Source organism: Ciona robusta, chromosome 1, assembly GCF_009617815.1.
Source record: "Ciona robusta chromosome 1, ASM961781v2".
Classification (NCBI taxonomy): domain Eukaryota; kingdom Metazoa; phylum Chordata; class Ascidiacea; order Phlebobranchia; family Cionidae; genus Ciona; species Ciona robusta.
In genome coordinates, this window is record NC_143235.1 from 10,623,802 (window position 1) to 10,650,253 (window position 26,452).

General features: G+C 39.9%; 3 protein-coding genes across 5 annotated transcripts; 2 read left to right on the forward strand and 1 right to left on the reverse strand.

Moving 5' to 3' along the window:
- The first annotated feature begins 850 nt into the window (after positions 1-850).
- LOC149743049 (transducin beta-like protein 2) lies at positions 851-3,712 on the forward strand. Its single transcript, XM_089880183.1, has 9 exons — positions 851-1,544; positions 1,607-1,752; positions 1,844-2,025; positions 2,241-2,357; positions 2,428-2,598; positions 2,660-2,812; positions 2,894-3,108; positions 3,198-3,294; positions 3,367-3,712. The coding sequence occupies exons 1-9, from the start codon at positions 1,430-1,432 to the stop codon at positions 3,527-3,529; spliced, it is 1,359 nt and encodes a 452-aa protein (XP_089736309.1). The 5' UTR covers positions 851-1,429; the 3' UTR covers positions 3,530-3,712.
- LOC149743050 (cytosolic iron-sulfur assembly component 2A-like) lies at positions 3,535-5,644 on the reverse strand. Of its 3 annotated transcripts, none has more exons than XM_089880755.1 (5): positions 5,519-5,644; positions 5,258-5,401; positions 5,068-5,194; positions 4,402-4,535; positions 3,535-4,072 (listed from the first exon to the last, which is right to left on the reverse strand). In XM_089880755.1, exons 2-5 carry the CDS (start codon positions 5,283-5,285, stop codon positions 4,044-4,046), a joined length of 318 nt encoding a protein of 105 aa, XP_089736881.1. In that variant the 5' UTR covers positions 5,286-5,401; positions 5,519-5,644; the 3' UTR covers positions 3,535-4,043. The 3 variants fall into 3 exon arrangements, with proteins under 3 accessions (XP_089736881.1, XP_089736874.1, XP_089736866.1); XM_089880748.1 differs by having other exon boundaries at positions 3,535-4,024; positions 5,519-5,643; XM_089880740.1 differs by having other exon boundaries at positions 3,535-4,047; positions 5,519-5,537.
- A 7,218-nt stretch (positions 5,645-12,862) lies between these two features.
- On the forward strand, positions 12,863-22,710 carry LOC149743051 (uncharacterized). The gene is made up of 3 exons (XM_089880170.1): positions 12,863-15,172; positions 18,663-18,775; positions 21,463-22,710. The coding sequence occupies exons 1-3, from the start codon at positions 14,323-14,325 to the stop codon at positions 21,919-21,921; spliced, it is 1,422 nt and encodes a 473-aa protein (XP_089736296.1). The 5' UTR covers positions 12,863-14,322; the 3' UTR covers positions 21,922-22,710.
- The last annotated feature ends 3,742 nt before the right edge of the window (positions 22,711-26,452 follow it).

Below are 26,452 nucleotides of genomic sequence, written 5' to 3' on the forward strand. Positions count from 1 at the left end.
CATTGTGGGCGTATGTGTCCTTGGGCAAGACACTTAATGACAATTGCTTCAACCCAGTGGTCACTAATGGGTTGTCCAAATTATCAGCCATACATAAAAAAATCCAAAAAAAATAATCACCCACAAAGTAACATACATGGCAACTCGTAAGCTGGCACGAGGTGTTAAATCCGTGTGATAACGACTGTCGTTTTCCGGCCACGCGAGGATAAAGTAAGTTACATTCATTCATTCATTCATCTTATCATATGTTGCCATCGAACTGATTTACGTATCCTCAGTTTACACGTGAACATAATATTGTTAGTTACACAATTTCAAGTTATACAGCTTTTTTTTCAAGACAAAATCACCAAAAATAATCGAAAGTAGATATGTATAACTTAATTCATAAGCTTATATCTTGCCTTTGCAATGTCTAGTGTAGTCTAGTCTACCAAAACGAGTATTTAAGATGTCCATGGAAATGCCATTTTTGTTCGGTAACATGTCCGTTAGGTGGCAGCACACAACGCTAAAAAAATAGTTTTCGTCCCCGTCAATATATAACAGATATTTCTACGCGATACGATAAAAACAGGTCACATCTCTTTGTAAAATTAACACCAAAACAATTCGGCTGTTTTTTTTTAAATTAACACTATGTTTAACGCCTGTTGTCTCTCAGCATCAGACGTGTGTGCTCTCTCAAATTGTTGCACGTAACCACAGACGTAACACATACATTCAAAATCGAGAGTATTTTGTGCCACGATTTGTGCTTGTTCGTCACAATTGCTTTGTAGACGGTAAAGTAAAGGGACAGTTCGCTTGGTTTTTCTAGTTTTATAACCGTATATGTGTCCAAATTACCAGTTGTAAGGATTTTAGGAAATATAGGCAATCATGCCTCGATATGAAGTATCAATTATAATGAAACTGTTAAGTCGACCTCAGAAAATTGAAGCAGTCAAAGAAATTGCGTCGTATCTTATCAGTCAAGGTTGTAATGTACGTAAAGTCACCAGCATGGGAGATCGTAACCTGCCCTACAAAATAAAGGTACATTCAAAACCTCACCATCAGGGATCGTATATTTTGCTGGATATGGATTTTAAAATCTCACAGAAGGACGCTTTAAATCGTTATTTTGGACACAATAAAAATATTGTCCGGTCTTCATTATTTAATTTTGAAACTGTTTATGGGGAAGAGAGTCCATGTGATGGGATGGAAAATGTCGATTACCTTAAAGAAATCGAAAACTTAAAGACTAAGTTGGTTCCAAAGAAGACTAGAGAAACAGTTGAAACAAATTGGCCGTTTCCGATGTAATATTTAACATTTTGTTGCTATTAACTGTGTGAAACTGCAATTTTTGAGTTGCAAATGCAATCGTGAAGTTTCATTATGTGAACATTTTTAATAGAATTTTAATATTAGTAGTAGAATGGATTCTGTAACTGAACCAAAGCAACAAAGTTTACCTGCAATTGCAGTGACAGTCATTGCTGGGTTACTAATCTGGGTGCTGTTGTCATTCTTTAGGAAGAAGGAAGTAAAAGGTAAAGTATAAACAAAACTTATGTAACATCATAACTTTTAATTTCTTATTATGTATATTCAGACACAGATGAACAAATCAATGAAACAAAACCAAATGAAAACACAAGCAACGTGAAAACTGGGAATAAAAAGGCGAAACATCAGAGGTTCCTCAAGAAACCTTCATTTGTGAACTTCACACATCCTTATCTGCATGTTACACTAAAGGTATTTATTAAAACTGCATGTCTATTGTCTTCTCTACATAAGCTAAAGCTAGGCAAGAGAAATTAGTATTAATATTGACAACTACATTCAGGGCCACAGTGGAAAGGTTTTGGGTTTGGATGCGAGCATCAATGGGAAGTACATGGCATCATGCTCCGATGACAGAAGCGTGAGGTTATGGAGCGTCAAAGATTTTGGTTCTGGTAACAAATGTGTGCGAGTCAATGTGGAGTTCGATCATGCAAGACAAGCTCGTTTCAGTCCAGACTCCAGGTGAAAAATCAAATTAATGCTTGTTTGTTATTTAAGTTTATCCATAAATATGGCATATCCATAAATTTTCTTCTTGGTTTGCTAAACAAAACAATAAAACATTACTATTAAAAATGGCTCAACAATTGCTTTTTAAATTGAATGAATTTCTCTTGAAGTTTTTTAAAAATATAAACTCTGATTGCATCTAATCATTGTGTATTATTTCATATCAGAGCCTTCATTGCTGGTCTTGCTGTTGAAAACACAGTTCGTGTTTTTAAACTTGGTAAGAAAGATGATGGCGTGACAACCTGCATCCCCATAGAAGAAGACTTTAAAAAATATAACCAGTAAGCTGTTGTTTTTGGACTAGTTTTAATGTTGAAAGTAGACTGATTATAAAGAGATTGTTGTTGATAGGGCTGAGCTGTTAAATATTGGAGTTGGTGCAACATCAAGTGGGGGAAGTTATGTGATGACTGCATACAAAAACACAACGATCATGGTACGTAACTTGAAGGGAGATATTCTTCATACCATCAACACAAACCAAGGAAATAACAATCATGCTGCTGTGTCTCCGTGTGGAAGGTAAGGTGTTATGTGGTAACATATGATGAAACTATGATTCGAAATAATATTTTCTGGTTAGATTTGTGGCATCTTCTGGTTGGACACCTGATGTTAAAGTATGGGCCGTCAACTTCACACGCTCTGGTGATTATAAGGATGTGACACGAGCATTTGAACTGAAAGGTCACACTACTTCTGTTTGGTCGTTCGATTTTAACAATGATTCAACAAGGTATGTTTATGAATAAGGCTTTGCAATGCTTACTATAACTAACTGTCTTGTATCTGTTATTGAAGCTAACCTGCTTTATAGAATGGTAACCGTTTCCAAAGATGGCTCTTGGAGATTTTATGACACAAGGGTGGAATACGAGAAAGGTCAAGAACCCTACTTGTTAAACTCGGGAGAATTCTGTATCACTGGTTGTTCCGTTGATGTTGATTATTGCATCGTTGCATTGTCCCCAGATGCAAGAGTTGCTGCTGTAGCTTGTATGAACAACATCACTGTCTTCTCGACTGCAACAGGTGGCTTGTAATAAGATTTAAAAACAAAATACTTGTTAATTTATTTAATGTGTTCTATTATATTAATATCTTATTGTTGTATTTTAAAGGCGAAGTTGAAGTGGAATTCACGGAAGTTCACTCTGAAATAATATCTTCCTTGATATTTGACATTGCTGGAAGATACATTTTGTCTTCCGGAGACAAGTAAGATTTTATCAAAAATAATAAGCCAAAATAAAAACTACAAAAAAAAACTGACCAATTTCTTAATTACAGGCACATTCGTATCTTTCACAACACTCTGGGGTATAAAGAAACGATACGAGAGTTAGAAGACAAGATTAAACCTCTACCATCTGCATCCACCACAAGGGAGAGATACCAGAAGCAAATTAATGAAGCAAAAAAAGCTCTCGCTGCCATTGACAAAAGCAGTTGATAATATTTGCTGAAAATAATTTATTGCACACACTAAGTAGAATGAATTTAAAATTGTTGAAATTTGTAGTAATTGTTAGAGTCACGGTGTGTGAAAGTTAATTAAAGCAATGTCTTGTTTAGTTGGCAATACATACAATTAGGTATCTGGTATATCTTAGTGCAATAAAACACTTTTGCTCAATTTGTATCATTTGATTACAAATACGCATTTAAAGACAGAACCTAAAATCCTACTTTTGTTTAAAATATTAAAAAAAAATTAGAGGTTTGGTAGAACACCTAGTTCTATCCAACTGTTCACATAAATGCAAGCTTCAATTTGTTTTTATCGATATGGAAAAGAAGGTTCATTAAATACTGCACAACCTGAACAAAGGAACCACAGCACAGTGACAAACCAAAAGCAACTGATCTCTCATTAGTCTGGTTCCTTAATGCAGTTCTCAACCATTTTTCTAATGTTAGGATTTTCCATTGCTGCAGCAATCCGTTCCTTATCATTAATTTGCTTGTTAACTGTAAACAATAATTGAGCAAAGCTCTGGAATATGCAAAATAACATGGTCAAACGTGCAGATTGCCAACCTCATGTTCATTTATATGATATCTTTGTTGCAATTTAAACTTAAAGTTGAGTTATTTGTAACATATGGTACGAGAGCCTGATATTATTCCCTAAATGTTTAAGAAAATGTATTATTTTTAGAACTATCTCTAACAGTGCAATGATTATGCAAAACATAACAACAAAATACACACTGCTATGCTTTGTACACAAAACTTAAAAGATTACAGTTCTGATGCTGGTTAGTAAATCAAAATGGGTAAAATTTCACAAACTTCCACATGCAACACATTTTTAAGGGTTACCTTCATCTTCTGTGTTATGGGATCCTTCCTTTACAAAAACTCTTATTTTATGAGTGGTTGGTAAAGTACGTTGTAGTTTAACATGGAGACACAGTCCTATCAAAGTGGCCAATGAACAGTGCTTGATCGTTGGCCTGCAAACATAAAGCAGTTTACTTACTTTGTCAGAAGTAAACACAACCAAAAACAGAATAAACAAAATTGCAAAAACTTGTAACAGATTTAAATATTTTGACAACAAAGCTTAGTGCTAGTGAAGAATTATGTATATCATTACAGATTAGATTAGTGTTTCAGAGGTAAAGTTAACAGTTAATAGCAGATAAAGGATTATTTAATAGCACCCTTTTATCGGCATACTATAAAATAATATAATAGCAACTTTTTTTAAAATAATATAATAATAACTTTAAATTGTCTCTTCAATTATGGTAGAAAAGATTTAAAAATATTACAGCAGCCAGGATATAGCGACAAATTAAACAGTAGTTAAAACATGCTTACAGTTAAAAACATGTGCAAATTTATTTCAAATAAGTGTGGTCGCTACACCATAGCAGACAAGGAGCCATTTATGTTTAATTATTATCAAGTTATGTTTAAGAAAAAAGTCTGTAAAATCTTATATATATCTATAAAAATGAATAACATGTGTTGGTCTGATACCTGAATTTAACTTCCACATTACATCTGTGGTTCTCTGATGTCTTTACAGATACACCTTCCTCATAAACAACGTCCAAGTCTTCTAAAGAACCAGGTTTTTCAGGATCTTTGATGGTACGGATAATATCTGTCAAATTTAACATGCGGTTTTAGTATTAAGGCACAAGACATAAATACACACTCAGCTCACCATATATTGTTCCCTCGTAATCTTCCATGATGTTAATGTTTAAGAATACGAACAGATTGACATAAAACGTCTGCAAACGTCTTCTCTTATTACATCATTGTAAACAGATTTCAATATTCTCCACAATAAACAAGAACCACTCAACTGTGAAATTATAGAAATGTTAAACAAGTTCCCCAAAACAAAATAAACCAACATATATATATTTCTAAACAAGTTTAATTTATACAATGAGACTACCACCAAACAACCAATACTTACTTTACAATCGTTTAACTTTATAGTGGTGACTTATTCTTGCGAACGACTAACCGCTTTACTTCCAAATACCCTTTCTCTGTGGCATAGCAGTCAATTTGGCGTAGTTTAAAACGTTCAACTCGAATTATTGCAAGTAATTAACAATAGATAAAAATTAAATCTAACTCTGTCGAAACCGCAGACGTGTATGACTTGCGGCTACGCATCTTTTATACACCTATATATACACCTACGTGCTTCTACGAGCTGAAGTGAAATCTGTTTCATCCATCCGCATGATAGAGTGTCTGCTTTAAAGTTGGCAAACAAATACAACACATTGAAAGAAATGATAGATCTACCAAATCAAACACTGCACACCCGAAATGTGTGGTGACGCTGTCTTAATTCAAAAACCATAAGCTCGCCGGTAATTAAATATCACATGGCTTAATATTTGGAGTGTTCAAAGTTCAGTTCATAACATCAAAACAGGAGAGGTCATTGACACAAAGAAAACAGACCGTTGGCCACTTAGCTATTACCACAATACTTAATTAAACTCTATCTATTTTAGTAACCGATATCTTCGCATTACCCAAATGAAGATACACAACGCCTGTATGTTGGATTATAAGAACATGTATACAGTGTCATTCTGCACGCAACAATATCTGACCAAACCATTTGCCTCAGTTTAAATTGTTGCTAATAGGTGACCTATAATATACTGTCAATGCAGTCTTAACCGTTTGTTTTTGCAATTCAACAATGTACTTAAACCGGTGTAATGAGATTGAGCACATTGAGTCGCACTTCCTCACGAATATACAAGATGACGTAATAGCCAAGGGATTGCACAACAGGTACATAAAACAAATTTACCCGAACAGCGAGTAGCTTAAACAGTTTAATTAATATTGAGCGCAGTTGATTTGTACTTTGGACAGAAAATAATAATACAGCATATGTTGGAGTACCATTTGGAAATCAGTATCATATTTAAGTCATAATAGTAAAAATGTGTACCAGAACAAATTGGTGGAATTAAGTCAGGTAGTACAGTATTAGATCTCTTTACTGAATGTTGCAGGGTGTAAGATTGAGATCATAGACATGCGAACAGGGACCCATAATTGTGTCGGCAGAAACATCGATAATTTTTTTTAAACAATTTAGCAACAAGAAGATTTCTTGGTTTTGTGAAAAAACGAATATGTAAATGGGCCGATCTTGCGCATTTGTTGTTGTGTTGCCATGTATCCTTTTATCGAAAAAGTCATTAATATTTATATATATGAGTATAAGACCTTTCAAATTATTTTCTCGTCCCACTTATAAAACCGTATCCTCACGACTTCCGTAGACCGTTGTTAATTGTTTAAAACATGACAGAATATTTGGATATTATGTGCTAAATGTGTCCTAACTACCCCCTCCCTACTATACAAATAATGACATACATATGCTGCATCATGTTATAGATATACAACATAAAAGGCTTACGAAAATGCATAATCCTAAATGCAGCAGCAAGCGCTCCGCTTGTTGCTGGCTTCCTTTTTGATACACAGCCGGGGGGGGGGGGGGTAACATGTTTTATTTATCTTTTTTTGGCCCAGTTGGTATAATAAACAAAGAGCAACCCCGCGATTCTAAAATAACAATATTAATTGTTTAAACACGATTAAAAAAATATGGGTTAAAAGTAGGGTGGGGGAAGATGGGACACTGTTGACACATAATAGCAAAATATCCTGTCGTAAGAATGTGGTTTTATAATTCTTTGAAAGTTTTTTGTTTACTACCAAATTGGACGGGAAAATAGAATGAAAAGGTGTCCCATCTTCCCCCACCCTACTATAATATAGAAGTGGTATATCGGTATCATTTTACCCCAAAGTAACATAGAGGTCATGTCCATAAGTAGTAAGTACGTCATCCTTTTTAGGAAAACGGTTGAAATTGTTTGTTATGGTTAGTATGCGTGAACTTCGCATTTCAACTTAAAGTTCAATATTAAATGCTTTGCTGTGTGGTAGGGTACGGACAGCAGGTTTAACGAATTCCCCAACTTGTCACATATTTATTCAGCAATAAATTAAGCAACATGTGATCTGTGTTTTCCTAAGCCTCTAGTCACCACCGCAAATATTCGTAATTAAACTGATTCCATTTCAGTAGTGTGGGGTAAGATAGGACACGTTTTCATTCCCTTTTCCTGGCACTTTTAGCAGTAGACAGACAACGGGTATTTACACAATTATTTAATCGTAACCACGCGACTCTAAAAAACGTTACTAATTGTTCAAGCACGATTATGAAGATTTCCCATCTTACCCTACTGAGTACTATATAGTTGGTTGGGGAAAGATGGGACATTTTTCATTCTATTTTCTCTTTCCATTTGGTAGTAAACAAATAACAAGCAATGAAAGAATTATAAAACCGTATCTTTACAACTCCCATAGCCGCGTTGTTAATTGTTTAAAACATAAACAGGATGTTTTATTATTTTGTGCGAAAGGTGTCTCATCTTCCCATCAGAACTATAAGTTTCAGAAATCACGGTTACCTTGAGAAACCGCACGTAGGCAATAGTGGAAAGTAAATAGATAAGTTTGTTGGTACATCTAGCATGATTACGACTGTTTAGTTGTGTAGGGTTGTTCGACCATGATAATACGTGGGCGTATACGTATCTTCAATCACATTCCGTAATCGTAAATGCTCAATTGCATACATTTGTAACAACGAATAACACATCAAACAAAGTAACACAACTCACTATATTAAACAACGCGAGCAGTTTCTTCTTAAAGCGAAGTAAGCCGTCGTCGCTCTATGTATACAATAGGTTTGAATGCATTTGCAGCATTTTACGACCCTGGTACCAAGCCACGGCTGGTTCTGTTCATGCATCCCGGATATTTGCACTGGAATATATAACTGCTGGATCCACCTATAGGCATTAACGCTGAGTGGTGATAAACAGAGGTATAGGCATGCTTGGTGCAGCCACATGTTTCCCGCCCATTGAGAACATGTTTAGTTAAAAATAAGCATCAGTTGTTTTTGTTCATAGTCATCCAGAAAAGATATTTTATTGATATTTCTGTTGTCAATTATACTCGTGTTGACATCTTTAATAGGATATAACAAGATGGCGAGATAGTTAACTTACGATTCGTGAGACAAACAAATGTAAAGACAAACAAAATTCGTGAGACAAACAAAAATGACGATTATTGTCGCTATTCAGTTTTAGCATTGATAAAACAATTATTCTTCATAGTTTACAAGCTTGCCGGGCGAGTTTTTATTTTAGCTTTTGTTACTTAAAGAAGTAAAATGTATATTCATTCGCTGATAGGGTTTAGACAGTCATTTTAGACAGTGTCTGAGTCCGGTTATAATTTGTTTCGGAAACGCAGTGTCTTGTCGGTCAAGATAATGCTCGGTAAATTTTGCTGGTCATCCTATGTCGCTGATTAACACCAGTCGGTCTAATAACCAGCAATGAAATGTTCACGCAGCGACAAATCAAGGCGCCTTCTTACTTGTTTTAAAAACCACTGCACGTTAAACCCGACGCTTACGACTCCAATTAAACGAATAATTACCAGCGTTACTTCCAAGTCAGGGCGATTTAGGCCTCACCCGTAGATATGGCCGAAGACACACACTCCGCCGATAATTAATCGACGTAATAGCGGTTTAGCGAAGCGGTTAGCAGGCAACAATACCAAAGACAAATTGGGCCAAAGTGAGCGGTGCCAGGTTTTACGCGTCGCCAGTAACGACCGTGCCAAGTACTGGTGACCTTGTCGTTGGGCTATTACAGATTCAGGTTCTTGCTCGTAAGTTTAACTGGGTCTTCAGGTTCTTAAGCGAACACCGTGACGATCGTAAATATAAATATGATTAGAAATACAAACTGAACGTGCCGTATAAAATGTTGTTATGATCCAGAAAAGTCCAAAGGGCTTCTTTTTATAGATATTTTTAAATATAGGTGTCTATAGCGATATATAGACAGCCAATTCAACATTGCGCAATTTAAACAAACAAAGCTTCGTCGGAATGCAGTCGATTGAGGTTGACAATCGTAAATGAACTAAAATTCCTGCCGAAAACGAGGTACAGACTCGTCAACACTTACCAATCAAACCGTTGTATGTAAAACAAAGTAATTTGGCACAAATAGTGCATGTTCTGACGTTGGCTATAAGTCTTTAACAGCAAACAAAATTTATATATATATTAGAAGGAGCGTTATGTCAATTTGGTCTATATAAGCTTCATTCACACATTTCACAAGTGCGGTTATTGTATATTGACTTTAACAGTGTCGTGTATAACACCTCCGCTCTTTAGCTACCAGTTAATAGTGATTGTACTGTGACGTACTTAAGGCCTACTTTATTTGAAATTATAGGGATAATTATAGTCCGTGCTTTAGTCAAAAGGCTCCTTAAATGTACAGCTTTGAGCTATCGCACAAAACGTTACGTTTTGACATCACGGCAGTGTTCCAACTGACGGAAACGTGCGTGCACGTGCGCAAGCTCATTAAGTCGCTGAGAATTGCGTAGAAAGTTCCGCGTAGATAAATCAGACGCTTATTGCCCTGGAAAATGTATCGATGACACGAATTTGGAACGAAGTCGGCGTTTTCCTGCGAGAAAACGGCTGTAGCACTCCCAAGCTGGACATAAAGGTCACAGGTGCAGGGAGTCACGTGCAAACGCCGCAAGAATAGTTCCGGAGTGACGTCACAAGCGAGAGAAAAGAAACTAATCAACCTCAGGTTCACACGATTTGTGCTTCTTGCCCTATAACCGAGCCTAGCATCCACGGTCTACTTTTGTTCTGTCATTTGTCGCAATAAACGGCAATTAGGAGCTATTATTCGAGCGAATGTGACTTACGTGGGAAAGGGTGCGGAATCCAGAATCGTGATCAATACACTTGCTTGGTTAATTTTAAACGTGATGTAATGGGTAAACTGCGGGAGCAAAACTGCGCCGTAAAATAAGTAAGCAAATAGTGAACACGTTTCCATGAAGAGCCATATACCGCCTGTCAGTATGCAGCTCTGGTGTTACGAACCCCCATGTTGTCGTATCATAGCAACAACAACAACATGAAACATTCCAATTCAAACGTAATGCATGTCAACACTTCGGACTAAGGACACGCGGGATTTTGTGGGAGTAAACACGAAGAACTCACTCAAAGTTAAGTTATGTAATTCGGAATTTTACTTGTTAAAAATGTTATATTGCGTTTCTGAATACCACGGGTGCCATTAAAAAACTTTTAAATAATTTTTACCTGTTCCCCTCTTTCCCCGCTTATACTCACAAAGTTACATATTCTTTAATCTTAACAAAGAAATGACAATACATTTGGTTTGTCGGTACATTCCATTTGCGTTGAATAAAAACCGACTCTGAACTTTTGTGTTTGGAATATGACGAAGCAAACAGCTGTATACCCTTCGTGTTTGAATTGTGAGACTAGTCCTATACCTCTACAATCGTGTGTCGAATTCCTTGCAGTTCAAATCCTACTTATTTGCGGAGCAATAAATCGCGACTCGCTGCGATTTGTTCAAATCATTGAACACGGTGACATCACGAAACAAATTTTCTCCCTGCAAGGAGAAAGTAAAAGACAAGCTTCGCCTATATTCCAACTATTCTTAGTGCTTATCCCTTACCATAGTTAAGCATACAAAGTCTGTACATATCACGAGGTATTTCATTTATTCACATAGTTTGCTGATGGTATCTTAACAAATTGTACGCCATGTCGTTTATATTCCGCCGGTATAAGGCGTTGTTATACTTCTGATATCTAACCTTTTGTGCGTTTTTACACAACAATGCATGGTTTTTAGTGGACCGGTTGTGATCACTTAGGGCATATGTTAAGTGCACCCGCCAGCAAATAGCAAATAGAGTCAAATATAAAGGGACGTATTTTGACGTCACGAGCAAATGGGAACCTTTTGGTGTAACTTAAAACCGACCCTGCCCCAATTTTTTTTTAGCTTAACCAACAGAAACAGCTTTTAATATTCTGCAGACGTCATTTGAGCGTCATTGCTTCCCTAGCGTTTTAATAACCGTTTCAATGACCGGTTAACTACCTATATTGAAATCAACACTCCGTAAGGGTATTGGTAATAATGAGCTAATTGAAACCCGGTGGGCGGGAAATAGTGGTACAGTTTACAGCTGGGCTCGAACGTATTTACGTTAATAGGTATAAACTTATACTACTCGTTAAACGTAGTTCGAAAATTTACCGATATAGGTTTTGCGTAAACAATACTATATATAGATGATTTTTCCATCGCTTACTACTCTTGTGAGATAATGTCTTAATTGCAAAGGACACCACACTGTTTAATAGCGGGTTCAGCTTAAACGACATTGTCTTGGGAGGAGATTAGAACGGTTGAAGTCGCCAATAACAACCCATTACCAGGATACAAAGACAAAGGAGTTCAGTTAATCGAGGCTATTAATGAGAAATGACTTCACTTGACGCTTATCCCCGTGTTACTTAGCGAAGAAGTCAGCATAGGTGGGTGAAAAAATAAACGAAGACTCGCAGTGAGCGGTAAGGCAAAACAAAGTTATAATTATTGTGAACGAACAAAACTTAACAGCTGATCAAACGTTTTAAACACAGGCCTAAGCAACCAACTCATGTATTACAAAGTTGCATTACAGGTAGCCAGTTATTAAACCTTAGTTGTGGCGACTGTGTAGATTAATCTCGATTTTCTTCCCGGATTAGGTCGATCGTCAGACGCCGCAATGTTCGCGCAGAACAATCTGGTGTAGCCAGTGTAGAGTTTGTTCTAACATGTCATTTAAGACAGTACAGCATACGTAGGTACATATAAGCTATATATATTAGTTTTATGGGCAATGCTGCAAACATTGGATAAAAGCCATGATACGCCTAAGGTATATCTGCGCTAAGAGTAAAGGATCCGGGGTCACGGGTTATGATATTTGGTGGTCGCGGTAGAGAGGTGTGTTGATTATATTTAACGAAACGTCAAAGGACGGGAACGAAATGAACTTCTATACGCCCGACTTTCCCACACAATGTCAATAACCTTTGAAAACCAGTCAATACCCGAAGTAACGGAAACGAGTCGTTGTGGTCGCACGAGCATTTGGTTTCCATAAAAATTTCTAATCAGGGCCCCTCTGTATAATAAGCAGATACCCATGTACGTGGTCGCGAGCGTATAAAATTCGCGAGTATATAACCAGCTTGCAATGCGAGATTTCATCAGTCGTCTCGACACCGGCTCGCGTGCGAAACGGACTTAGCGAAGTTCAAGGCTGGCAGGAATTATAGAAATTGGTTGAATGAATATGAATTGATTTATTATGTATGTTAAGGTAGTCGTATAGGATGCTTATTACCCCTGTTTTCAAATAAGGTATTGCTGTTGTTTTCGCATACGTCAAAGTTCTGCGTGGGGCACAGTACATTTTTATTAAACAAGGTTTTGTTCTGTAGTTGTAATAATGCGAAGAAGCTTTTTAAACAGGTGTCGCAATAACTGCGTTTATTAGCACCGCCGTACGCGTAGATCGAGTAGCAGCGTGCTTCAGTCTTGGAGTCGCTATTTACGCACACGACAAACAAGGCGATGTCAGTCATCGCAAACAGAGGTTGCGACAGGACCAGTAAATGAAGAGTTCTCAGGAAAGGGTTCGAGGTAGTGCTGCACAGGCAGTGTGGCACCAAAGAGAAGAAAAATACCTGCAGTTGGTCGAAACGTTAGGCGAACACAACTTTAACACGCCGAAAGGACGCGTTGGAATATCGAAAAAATAGTCTCATTGTTGAGTTAAAAAAGATTAGTGGTAAATGTTTTTCGGCACTGAAATATTTCGTCATGGTAGTAAGGGCAAGTCCTGTCTAGATGGCGTATCCACGGGAGTTTATTGTGACAATCTTCTTCAATAATGTGGGAAACTTTCGGAAATTGTTCAACCGGTTCCGTTTAATTAGACTGGTAGAAAAGCCCTGCTGTGCTCTGTTCCTCGCACTAGACTAGTTACTGTTTTTGAAAACGATCGACTCCAGCATTGCTGTCCTTGCGGGAAACCTGTGCTCCACGTTCCGCCGGGGAAAAAATGCTCGCGGCAACGCTCAGTCGACAGTGAACTCGGATTAAGCCAGACGTATCGAACAGACACTTATCAAACACGAAACTCGCTCGGCAAATTTTACCGACCGCAAGAGTACCCTCGTTATTATGCGATACTTAGGAATTATTAAGCTCAGATCGGAGACAATAGATCGAGGGCGGAGTAATGGTTTAAAACAAACAGCCCGGCCAGAATAGCTTACATATGTGAAGTGGACTTCTTTACGTCAGTCTTTGTAAGTGTACGGGTTTATGACAGATCAAATTTGGTCTGACATATGCAAACACTGTGACGTGTGCGTTTTATCTCAATAAAACAATAATTTGTCAGCTCTTGGAATCGAGTGCAGTTTCAGTTTGTTATGAGGCGGTCATTTAATCGCACTACTATTGTTGTTTCTCAGGTTCCGACGTGTTTAGGTTTGACTGGATAAACCCCGTGCAGGGCCGCAGACAAATTATTTACACAGAAGCGGCCGCGACGGAAGTTCGTGGAAAACGTAAACAACAGCAAGCAGGATTTGATTTGACGGTGGAAGAATCGGTCGTGTGCGCTGTGGATTACTATAAATAGCACTGTAAATACGAGAGCGACTGTTGCACGGACTATATACTGCCGAATCTGCAGGCCAGGATGGCAGGTTCAAACCGACAGGTACTGAATTGCGGGGATGTGAGCTCGACATGCAGAAACATGGCAAAAGTCTCGAGGTGTAGATCAAGCGAAAGCAATGAAGATGGTATAAGCACTCAGCAAAATAAAAGATGTTCTTTCTGCTGCTGTGGAAAACAGCCCGAGCTACGGAATAAAGACTCTGAATCATCTTATTACAAAACACATCGATGCGACGTTGTTCTAAACTCTTCTAAAAGCACAAGCAGATGTTACTCTTGTCGTTTTGTATCTTCATCTCGGTGGACAATATGTGGTTTTCTTAAAAAGACGTTGACGATAGGTTTACTCTTGCTCGTCCTACGGTGTATTGTCACGGAAGCGGCCCCGATAGCTGGGAAAGCAAAAGACGAAAAACGAAGAAAAGTTGCAGAACTAGGTACGGAACGAAATGTGTCTTCTTTTTTAACGTTGGATCAAGAAGTTTCTATGCTGACAAGTCTTCCGTCGGCTGGTTTTTTGGACGCTACGACTCACGCGGGCTTGAGACTTGACGTTCATGCATCGACGAAAACTAAACGGGGTGCTGGACGTAAACGAAAGCATCGGAAGAGGAAGGGCAAGAAGTCCAGAGGCAGAAAGAGAGGGAAGAATAAGAACAGGAGGAACAAGAAGAGGAGAAACAAAAAGCAAAAATCGAGAGACTTCACACCTGATAAAATAAATGGTTCCACAGACATGACATCACAACAAAACCTTTATATTCCTTTTTACCAACGACTGTACGTTGACGTTGGTCGATCATATCACCTTGCGATCACTGCCAAAGGAAAAGTTGTGGGCGAACGAAGCGACAGAAGAAGCAATTCGAGTAAGTCGTAAATAAAGGTTAAATAAATTATACGCGGATAAGTGTATCGCAAACATTCAATTTATTTAAGACGCTTGAATTGGCATGAGGTATTTTGATCAATTTTCGTTTACGAAACGAAAGTGTATTTGGAAATATTCGGATAGGCGCGAAATCCTCTTTGTTGTATACTGAATGCGCACGTAACGTAACCAACAATGATACAGATCGAAGCAATAATGATTGGGTGATCTGGGCGGGACTGAATACACGTTGGATATAGACAGCTCCACCATATTAAGTGTTTGCAAAAGAGGGCGCGACCTCTTATACATAGCTGCCATGAATTTCTCAATGAAACTGATGCGCAAGCCTAACGACGAGTTAAGGTGTGCAGTATACACGTATTCTATGAGTCTGAATGTGTTGTCTGTATAGTATAGTAAAGCAAAACATGTATAAGGGACGATATTCACTTTGCGGGCTCGATTATTTATCTGTCGCTCGATGAAGTACTTATTTACCAAGCGTTGGTGTCTGGACCCAGCGCTTTAAACGCGCCGCTTTGTTTGCCTGTGTGTCAATTATATTTGTTCGGCATCACAATCATGTTTGTTCTCAGTCAATGTTTGCTGGTAAATTTTCACAACAACTAATGCTAAGCGAACTATATCGTGCGCGGCCGTGCCAAACTTGGTCGGTCAACGCTGGGAGAATAAATTTGTTCAGCGCAATTGCTGGCGGTGCCTGGGTCGTTCAGCGGCCGGGAAAGTCGCCCAAACTGCGGTCTCCCAGAAAAATTCCAACTTCATAGACCAAGCCGCCGACAACAAACCAATGGTTACTAAATATAATAAACTCGAATATACAGCTGTGTCAAAATTGCCCGTTGTAACCAAACAACGGCTCCGTGTTTTGGGCACCAGGAATTTGTTGGTACATATTGAGCAAAATGCGGGGGCGAGTTATCAAACGTCCCCATCATTTTGACCAATGTATAATCAAGCTCTCTCTGGTAACCTCACAACGGTTCGTGGATGGATTTGTTTTTATGTCGGCGGCGTATACCTCGGTGCGAGTGAGGGTACAAAAGGACCGGAATCCGACGTAGCTACCTTGTGTACACAACGAAGTGCGTGTGGGAGAATAAGAATCGAATGTCCGTCTGTCCAACATTATGTAGCAGTCACGCGATCACCTGAAGCCGTACACGCACCTCAGTCAGCGTGTTCGGACGTTGTTACCAGTGATTGTAGCCACACGCAGGTCAAAACCTTTTTGTGTGGCCATTTCGTTGAAACTCCATAAGTGTTGCCATCACCTGGCGAAGAGGCGGGTTTGATGTTCCTTCGACGAAACATCGGCAACACTGGCTAGTTTCGCTTTCGGTAATCGAAAATCCGCAGGAAACAATCACTCGGCCATTCGACGGAGCCGTAAATAAACCAATTAACCCGAACCTGTGGCCGTGTTCCTCTGTTTCCGCAACAGAGTTCGTCCAAACGAGACCAAGTCGTCAATCGGTCGCAGAGGCGGCGGCGCCTCTTTTAACACGTTTTCCGTACCTGGAACGCAATTTCGCCACGCGTATGATTGTCAATACATTGTTACGTTAACAATACCCCACATCCCGACGCCTAGCTTATAAACAGTCGGTGGTTTTCATTTTCCTCAAAACCGACCCAGACAAGTAACTTTGTTTAGTGTTTCTTTATGAAGTCGTTGACCCTATGTCGCGTAACATGGCCTTTCGTTACGTCATAATGACTGATTATTTTCGCCGACATACCACGCGCTTGCTGCAATAAGACAACAAGGGTGATTGCCGATTTTACTTAACTCATTTAGATAACACTGTACGTGACGATACTCTACCACAACGAACATTAAAACAACTTCTAAACGAAATTAAATCATCACGACTTATAATGAGTAGCGTTTTTAAACACACACAGAAACCCCCCTTTTGCTTTTCCTGTGATGAATGGTGTAACGTTTAAACCAAATTAGGACCAACATCTAGTAATCTAGGTTCGCTTATGTAGTAGTTTCGCAATACGCAACTGTAATTTCGGACAAGAATGGTGTTTAAGCTGATGGTCACGAGTCGTGTAATCTTCGTATGTTTAACGACATCCGTGTTTCACGGGTTGGCACCGCACATGACTTATATCACCAATCGTGTGATCGTCAGTCTCAATTACTTAAACGGCTATAAAGCATTTTCGTCCCTTTTTTTACTCCCACGTAAAACACAAGCGAAAGTTGCCGTGCTGAATAAGACAATCGGAATATCCCACAGTTTGAAAGCAAGTATTCACTTGTGTTGGTTTTCCGTCTATTTCTAGACTTTTGACGTTGTTAGGTACGAGAAGGAGACAATTGCAGAGCGCGTAAGCATCACGAATGGTAACGCGATGTAGTAGCAAATATTATGACAATCCAGACCACAACAACACAAAGTTTCCGGATAGAGAGAACCTTTATAACGAACTTAACTCGCCTTTTTACGGAATAATGTCGGCTTAGCAAAACGTCTACACGCCTTGTCTGCGTATATTTGACATATGTACCTTTGATACAACCACTGGCTCTGTCGGGTTTGCTTAACGTGAAGAATCGCATCTGTATTTTTGTTGTGTTCCCGTTCAGTAAATAAACAAAACATATACGGGGTCCAGATTTGGCTCCTTTTGCAAACTCGGACGTCGCGGCGTTCGCCAACATCTACGTTTACTACGCAACGAAAAGTCGCTAACAAAGACAGAGGGTGGGGAAATGAAAACATTTTGCGTCGACAAAAACACCTCGCGGCAACGAGGTTACCTAGAATCGAAGTTCATGGTGAGGTTTAAACAAATGGAGGAAGCAATCAAAATAACCCATGGACCTTTCCTGGACACACGGTTCGGAAAAGTTCGTTTCGTATCACGCGATCCAATAACCATATGGACAGGACGATCACTTTATTTAGAGTACCTATCAACTAGTGCTCTTAAGCAGTTAAGATATAAAGTGCTTAATTACACAGGGCGGCCACGCTACTCCGCTTTCAGATGTAATTAAATGGGAACTTAATGGAAACGGTCGTTAGCGGTGGACGACCACGTTCGCATTTTGTTGGCCAGTCGACCGAGAGATCTGCCAATATCCGCTTGTAGATAAACCTTTAATACCCCATCACACCCACAATATAGCGCTTTCCACGACGGATTGTGTTTGACATTTCGCTTTCTGTTCGGATAGGTGGCAATTAACGCTATTAATTCAGCTTATACCCGACCGGCGGGACGTTGATTAGACCCTGGCAGATATTGGTTTGCGGCGAACAAGCACACACTGTGCAATTTAGAAGCGTTTACAAAATGCTCTTCATTTGTGTGAGCGCAATTGACGTAGAATTAAGATACAGCTTAAAACAATGTCAACCACTTAGGAATATACAATTTAATTTTCCTTTCTCCGAAAATGGTATGCGGTTCAAATATTAAACCGCTCACTATCTTTGCAGGTCTTTTGGAAATGAGAAGCTTCGAAAGAAAGAAGTCCTACGGTGTTGCAATCGTTGGCGTGACGACTTCACGATACATTTGCGTTACAAAGCGGGGAAAAGTCAAAGCCATGGTAAGCCTAAATGAACAAGCGTCGAGGGATTGTTTTATAGCTTTGGCCTTGTATAGTTTATTTTTCGTCAAGCAAACCTCCTTCCATCGGAATTGCGTTAACAGCAGAGTTTTTTAAGCGAAAAATGGTTTTGATCAGAACTGCACGTGTCAGTTTCTCTTGGCTCGAGTCCATCGAGAGGCGCCGTGTAAATGGCGATCGATAATTGCGTCATAATTGCTACGCTTGAGCGGATGAAGGAAAGGCAAAGTGGGGATATACGTAAATGCGCCATTATTCAACTACGATCTCCATTATTCGTCGCTAATCGCCCGTTCGGATCTCGTAAAATTAACCGTCACGTATTGGAGCAAACAATGAAGAGATATAGCCAGGCCGTTTCCGTCTTGAGCCGATTAGGTCGGCGGGCTCTTAGCAACTCTCCTAACACTTTAGCTGAAGTTGATTTAGATGCGCCGAAATAAAGTCGCAAAGGTCGCACAAGATTACAGATGCGCCGGCACAATATTACAATGAACATCGACGTCATAGGGAACCCGTGTTGGTTTAAATCGACCAAATCGCCAGTCACAACTTCAAATGTATAGCCGTTGAAGGAACCGTGTTGTGGTTACACATACCTCTAGCGCCGGGGAGGCAGCAAACCAGCTACAGCGAACAGACGAACTTTATTGCATAGAGCTGCAATTAGGCATCTCCCAAATATCCCGGCCCTTTACAAGGGGAGCTTTTGAACTCTACGTGTGGCCTTTACATCGACCAATTATTGTAACGACAAATAATCAGATTAGAAGGCGTGGTCGGCAACTCGGCTTACAAAAGTCTGCTTCAATACGATTCGCTTCAAAAGAATATCTTCGTACACGCTTGACATGGCTCGAAAATACTACGGGGCAACATAATTATCGTTAGTCAGGACACAGACTAACAGCCGTGTCTATTTTGGCAAAGCGGAAGACGCGCGGTTATTAAATTATGTTGCAACAAACATATTATCGCTTCATTGGCTACAATTAGCAAGATTCTAATGCAGTCTTGAAATGGCAAGTTAAAATGACATGCCTTTTATACAGTTTGGTTTAAACGCGTTTATCAAATATCAGAGTATAAGCTGCAACTATTCAATTTTAGGAAATGCGGTTTTGCTGAATTTCGAATGCAAATAAATTTTAGCTTGAGAGAAATGGTCGAACGTCGGCGAAACAATAAGTATTAGATTACATTGGCAACATTGAGCGGGATTGCGGTTCGTTGAATAAAACAAGGGCTTTGAGACTGGAGTCAGAGGCGGCAGAAAACGTCGAAAATGCTTTGGAAGGGACGCGTACCGTGAAAAGATAAAGAAATGGGCAGTCGCCTTAAGCGAGCTCTAAATTTAGGACAGGATCCGGTATTTGACACCAAACACATGCTTAATTAATTGTGTTCCGCGCCCCCGTGCTAAATTATCTGCCAAGAGCAGTTATTTTCTATTGGCCTGTCGCCGCACCAGCTCACAAATTTAAACGGTAAAATAAACACCACGGAAAAATAAGTCATCGTCGCTACAGCGCAAGTAATATTTTTTCGCAAATTGAAAAGTTGGCAGGCTTAATATGAAGTGGTGAGATTAGCTGAGGACGTCAGCCATTATGACGTGAGATAACAATCTCCAAAATTGCCACCGAGCCGATCCTTAGATTCCCACACTGTTTGCCTAAGCATGTCGCCGCGCTTCTGTAACTCTTCGGCGTGAGCCTGTTAAAGTATGTTGGCCCTGCTGTCATCAACAGGTGGACGATTGATACGTGGTTATGCTAGTAATAGACTATCATTGCTGGTATCGCTGCGACTTCGACAATGAATAGAAGAGACGTCAATGAATAAGCCCCAAACCACTGGCTTCTTTCAAAAAGCTCGTCGTGGAATTCAGGTTCTCCCCACAGCACCTCGGAAACTTTAGCGAACGAACGATTCTTATCGGTGGAATTCGGAGAGGCACAAATCCAACTATTGGAGCCCTTTTATCGAGTCTTGTGGCGCAGTCGTTGATTGTGACATAAAAGGAATAATCGTTCATGCCGTCACCGCTCGATACGATGCTGCGGCGACCGAAGTCGATCGCGATTGTGTCTATAGTTGTTTCGCAAACAATGGAGAGTCACCATCCGATCTTACGCGGAGCGCAGAGTTGGCCCAGCGAGGGTCGCAGTGTTGTTCGAACGCACACATTGATGCAGAACGCGGAAAAATGTTTCGGCGATAAAGCTTTTTGGCGTATGGTCAATTGGCGATGCGACAATGCCACCAAAGTGTAAGATATCTTAGCAATGCGTCGCTATCGATATATAGTCTATAGAGAAGCGTTTAGTGTGGTCGCCTTCACCTCGCTCCACGACCTTGATTTATCATCAAACACGATGGCACGTTGTGATGCCAGGCCACGCATTGTGTCGCAACAAATAGCTCCATTATTCGAGGCGACAAACGTTCGCGGGAAGTTCAAATGGTTGTTCGTTAAACGTTGCACGCGGTCGGTTACCCGAGATTGCTGCCTGTGTGACATAGAAAACATATAAACAGTGGAGTTATTTCCTTCGCAGAAAACAGCTGCGGAAGTAGCAGTGTTCTCTTTTTTACCCTACCTCTACTTAGCTGTATCCATATTTAGCAAGTTTGTGGTTCTAACGTGGCTTATCTTTTTACAGAAAAAGTTTAACAAGAACCGATGCCTCTTTAACGAAACAGTCCTCCCGAACAAACAGAACTTGTACGAGTCGTTCTCGTGCAAAGGATGTTACTTGCACATTACTAAAAGAGGAAAAATCCGAAACTTGCGGGGGACAAACAAGAACGAAAACACCGCACACTTTTTACCACACGACAGGAGGAGCCAACACTCGAGGTCTCGGCGTCGAGCCTTAACGGGCGCAAAAGTGACGACGGTTGACGTCACGAACATGACGTCAATGCCCAGTAATGTCGACCCAACAGTGTCTTCGGTTGATGCTGGAATTTCGGCTACAACTCCAAAGCACGGCCAGGGTAAAAGATCAAGGCCGCACAAGAAAAGAACTCGAACCAGCTCGAACCATGGCGCCGGAAGCTCGCACAAATCGAGTAAAGCGACGCGACGACCGAGGGTTTATGACGCGACAAACCGCTAAGGCGCTAAATGGCAAAGTCCAAGTCATGGAAGTCTTGGCTTTGATGAGCTGGTCGTGGTAGAAATCTCGCCCCACCCTCCGGGCGACGCCAGAGGAAGAATAAACGACGAAATAGCTAGAGTTCGGTTCAATGGCTGCGGTTACACAACCCTGATTACTCAGAAAAAGGGTAGCATCCAGAAATTCCAGCTCCAATGGCGAAAAAAAATCCTTTTAAGAAACCGTATTGTAACGGTATTCCTACTTAAACAGCCTTAAAAGTTTTACTGCATCAGATTTCTTGTACATGTCACAAAATACTGGCGTATCAGTTGCCCAATTTTACTGAGCCGTATTTTCTATTTATTTTTTTAAACTATCATTTTCGCCTTTGCCGAGGGAACTATTGCGCGTTTTCACTGTACGCCTGCTATTTTTATCAGTGCCCCTTCCACCAATTCCGTTCGCAGAATGTTTTATTTTCGGCTGGCACAACACCGTTACTCGCGGAAGTCGATTACTGGTGTACGTGTTACGAACCGCCATTCTGCGAATCGCCATATTGCATTCGTGCAAAACCCGCACGCCCCTGTTATACCAAGTTCCATGCTTCAATAAAATGTTTCGTGTAATTGCACTCTGCTTTTTAGGCCCATTCCACCCATTCTATCTTCAAGTTTATAAACCTCTCTTTCAATCTAACATTCGATCTCGGTATATCCTCCATTTGTTTCTTGCGCTACAAGGTCCCCAGTGCTTTTTAGTATGCCTTGTTGTCAGTGCGGTGAATACAATATTTATTTACTGAAACATTGAATCGTATCTGACAAACAGTCTCTAAGTCGCATGTGAGAGTTATGAATAGACAGAACTGTTTTTATCCTCAAAAAAAGTACCAAAAATTGTGGCACAACAAATTTCGAAAATGCAACAAATCAAATGCCTTTTTATCAGAAACGAGAGATAAGTACGTCAACTTGTTACAAAATAAACATACAGGAGTCAGAAGCATATAGTACTCTGTTTAGAGTACCATGTCAGAAGTATTTCTATAGTACAGACATAGGAAGGCATAAAAAAAAAGTGACAAACAATTTTTTAAAAAATATTTGATTACAATTGTAAATCTCAAGACATAGATAATTTGAAAATAAATCAGTTATATTATATACTGCGCTTAAATGTAAAATATCATCTCTGAAACTTACAAAAATAAAACTGTACAATCCATTCCTAATTTCTCAGAATAGGTCGAAACAGATAACATATTTTAAAACTATGATAGCTTAAACTGTCTACGTACAAGTTTGGATATCTGTAAATAGCAACTTGTGTGATTTATCGTTTGGCACGAAAACAGCAGGATTTTATGGCAATCGATTTGTTTTTTATCACATTGGTTACCCTAAATATAAAATCGTGAGAATTTGAACAGACCCGGTGTATATATATGAACAGTGATTGGAATGGGATGTTATACTTGGTTAAATTTCGTCACCGAACTCACTATCTTGACAACTACAAGACCATGATTGTTCACCCTCCACAGATATGCTATGTCCTCGGAATTATTTTTAGTTGGGGACCGACGTCTGGGCTCGAACACGGGTTACCACGTAACAGCAGAAATCGAACTGATAACGCTGAATAAGTTAGACGTCGTCACCACCAATGTTAAAGATCCAACTCCCCTTAAACATTGGTCACGTACATTCTTCTTTCCGTCTGGATCGTTTGGGCGCCAGGTGTGAGGTCGTTATTAAACGACGGCCACCGGCGTCCAACGAACGGATCCTATAATTCACAGCTGCTGCTTGTTGGAGTTAAATCCTTGTACGTCGTCGGGGTTGTAATATCTCGGGTGGCGAACTTGCCCCTTGTACACGTTGTCGCGGAAACGGGGCAGCGGATGGGCGCTGGGGCGGCCGTGATTGACAAGATCGTACGATGACGGACGGTAATCCAGCAGCATTTGATGCGACCGACTTTGATGGGAAAGTGTTGAACGGACAGGATTTAGCGTAATTGAAAAGCCAACTCTGGAAATAATATTTTTCCGTCTCGTGTCTGTGATTCGGGGAAATTTCGGCTCAGGCGGAAAGTCGCGAAATCAAAATTTCAAATCCGCAACCATACATGCTTATTTCGCGTGAAATATCAAGTGGAAAACATGTTTTATTAGAAACATCGGAGTGAAAGCACAAAAAAAGAATATAGCGACGTTTGGCGAGTTCTGTGGGAGTAGCGGACTCGCTTCACCTGCTTGAAACTTGTGGTAGATTACTTTGGTGTAGGATATCGCTGGTTTGTTTTGTGTTATGAATTTAACGCCACATATCCGGGACTTCCCCCACCCGAGCGAAGGTTTTCATGCAAGAGTGGTAACACGAGATGTATGTAACGCCCTTTACAGGCAACAGTGATGTAACAGTGCTATTTGTGTCATTCTAGACACAAAACAACCCAGGTGGTGATGTGGACGTAGTGGGAAAGACCTACTTTCTCAGATTTTGCATTCTCACAGTTTAAACTTGCCGAAAAAAATCAATCACTTCTTTGTTACTGTATCACACCAAAGAGTGCTTCTCGGTTTAAAATTCACCACCGCGACCCGCAGAAATCCGCAGAACAGTCGAGCGATGTTGCAACCACTGACCCGACCTTCCTTCGCAAGACACCGGCACAACAGATGTTTTGTAACGAACAAGTCGGAGCATTGTTTGTGGTGAACATTTGTACCTAATGCAGCCGTGTAAGTGGTGGAAAAAGCATCTTTCCCTTTGCCACGTGCTATGTAATCTCCCTTTGAAAGTGATCGGACTTGTTTCTGTTTTTAATTTCAAAGCGAAACGTGCGGCGGGGGCGACCCTAGTATTGACTCTGCAGGTACACGGTCACTGTTGGCAGCTGCATGTGAGCGGTTTTAAGTCTGTACACTGTTTATTTATGTTGCTGTTATTTTTGAAAGCTTGTTAAAAATTGGGCGTCAAGACCGCGGTAATTGCGGCAAGGAAAGAGTTCTATTCATTGTCGCGACACAGTATGTATGAAAAATGATGAGCGAAACACCTGTTATCCCGTCGTCACACGAATACTCTATTGTTCGTTAGCACAGTTACGTCACAGCGGTTGACCAAGGCGAATAGTTTGTCACGCAATAACGCGACGGTTTATAGCGGCGTAAGGTATGTTCTATTTACTTTCTTCACAAGCCATTGGGCAGTAAGCATACAATCCACAAGTTATGAACGAAAAATTTCAAACACAAACAGTCAACGCCTAAAAGCTGAATCGCATTGCAGTAACCGCATTTCCAGGAAAGTCGCGCCGCAACCAAAACCTCTGTGATACATAGTTTAGCGGTAAATGTGGGTACCAAGGAAAGGAGATTGCGATAGAACAAAAATACTTTGGTCCGAATGCACAAACTGCTAATTAGTGTGAAGTTTAAAAAACCTTACCCGAAACGTGTACGATCTTTACCACATAAGTGAAGGCTTGAACTCTGCATTCTACCGCGCTCTAGCGTAAAGTAAACTGTTTTAAATCGGCGGTCGAGGAAACGTAAACGGCTGATAACTCGTTTGAGGATTCTAGAGTAGTAAAGATCGACAGCGTGAAACATAAGGGTGCAATTAAACAAGGTGTGTAAAACATAATACGGATGGTAAGTTTAGTTCGTTCCCATTAACCTCCGGTAACCAATACTTAAGCTATTAAGGTCAAGTAGACAACGGTAGATTTCTTTTGCGGCCATGTTCGTTAACCACACAATAGTGGTTAGGGCAAAAGAAAAAGTTAGCTGCACCGATAAGGGGGAGTTCGATTACTGACCGTGTAATAGGTAATATCCTAGACGTTTGTAAGGTTTCGATTTGCCAACTATAAATTTGTTCAACGACGGCGACATCCGTTGATTATCCCATATTATACCGCAGACGAGATTTCAACGAACATGGAAATTTCAGCAGCTGGCCGCTCACAAGAGTTTGACCGCAAATCTTGATTGGCGTGAAAGATGTAACATAAGCGATCAACCACTTCGGTTCAGTAAAAGCTAATGTAAACGCTGGATTACCAGAGGGGAAATTCCGCTATGTGTAATGTTGACTATCCACGTATATCTATAGTAAAGTATATACCTAATGGTCATAGTAAATTTATCACCTCATATAATACACTGTGCGAGTGTTTGAACAATGATTAACCTTACATCCCCATAAATACATGTATAGCAGCATCTTACACCATCTTACTACATCATAAATAGATATTTAGTGGGTTATGACACCATACAACGTCAACTAATTCGGAGCACCCGGAAAATAGATTGTAAGAACTGAAGTGCAAAACATGTAAAAAGCAAACAAAAAAATATAGTAAATTGAGGTAAAATGGTTCATGGTTTATTCTATTTTATCGTCCCATTTTAGTAAACAAAGAAACTTTACAGAGTTACATATTCGCATCCCAGGGATTGTAAAAAAAGTCTAACTGCTACGCTACTACGATCAAATTGTAAGTACAAACGCTACGTCTACACAGCCCATGT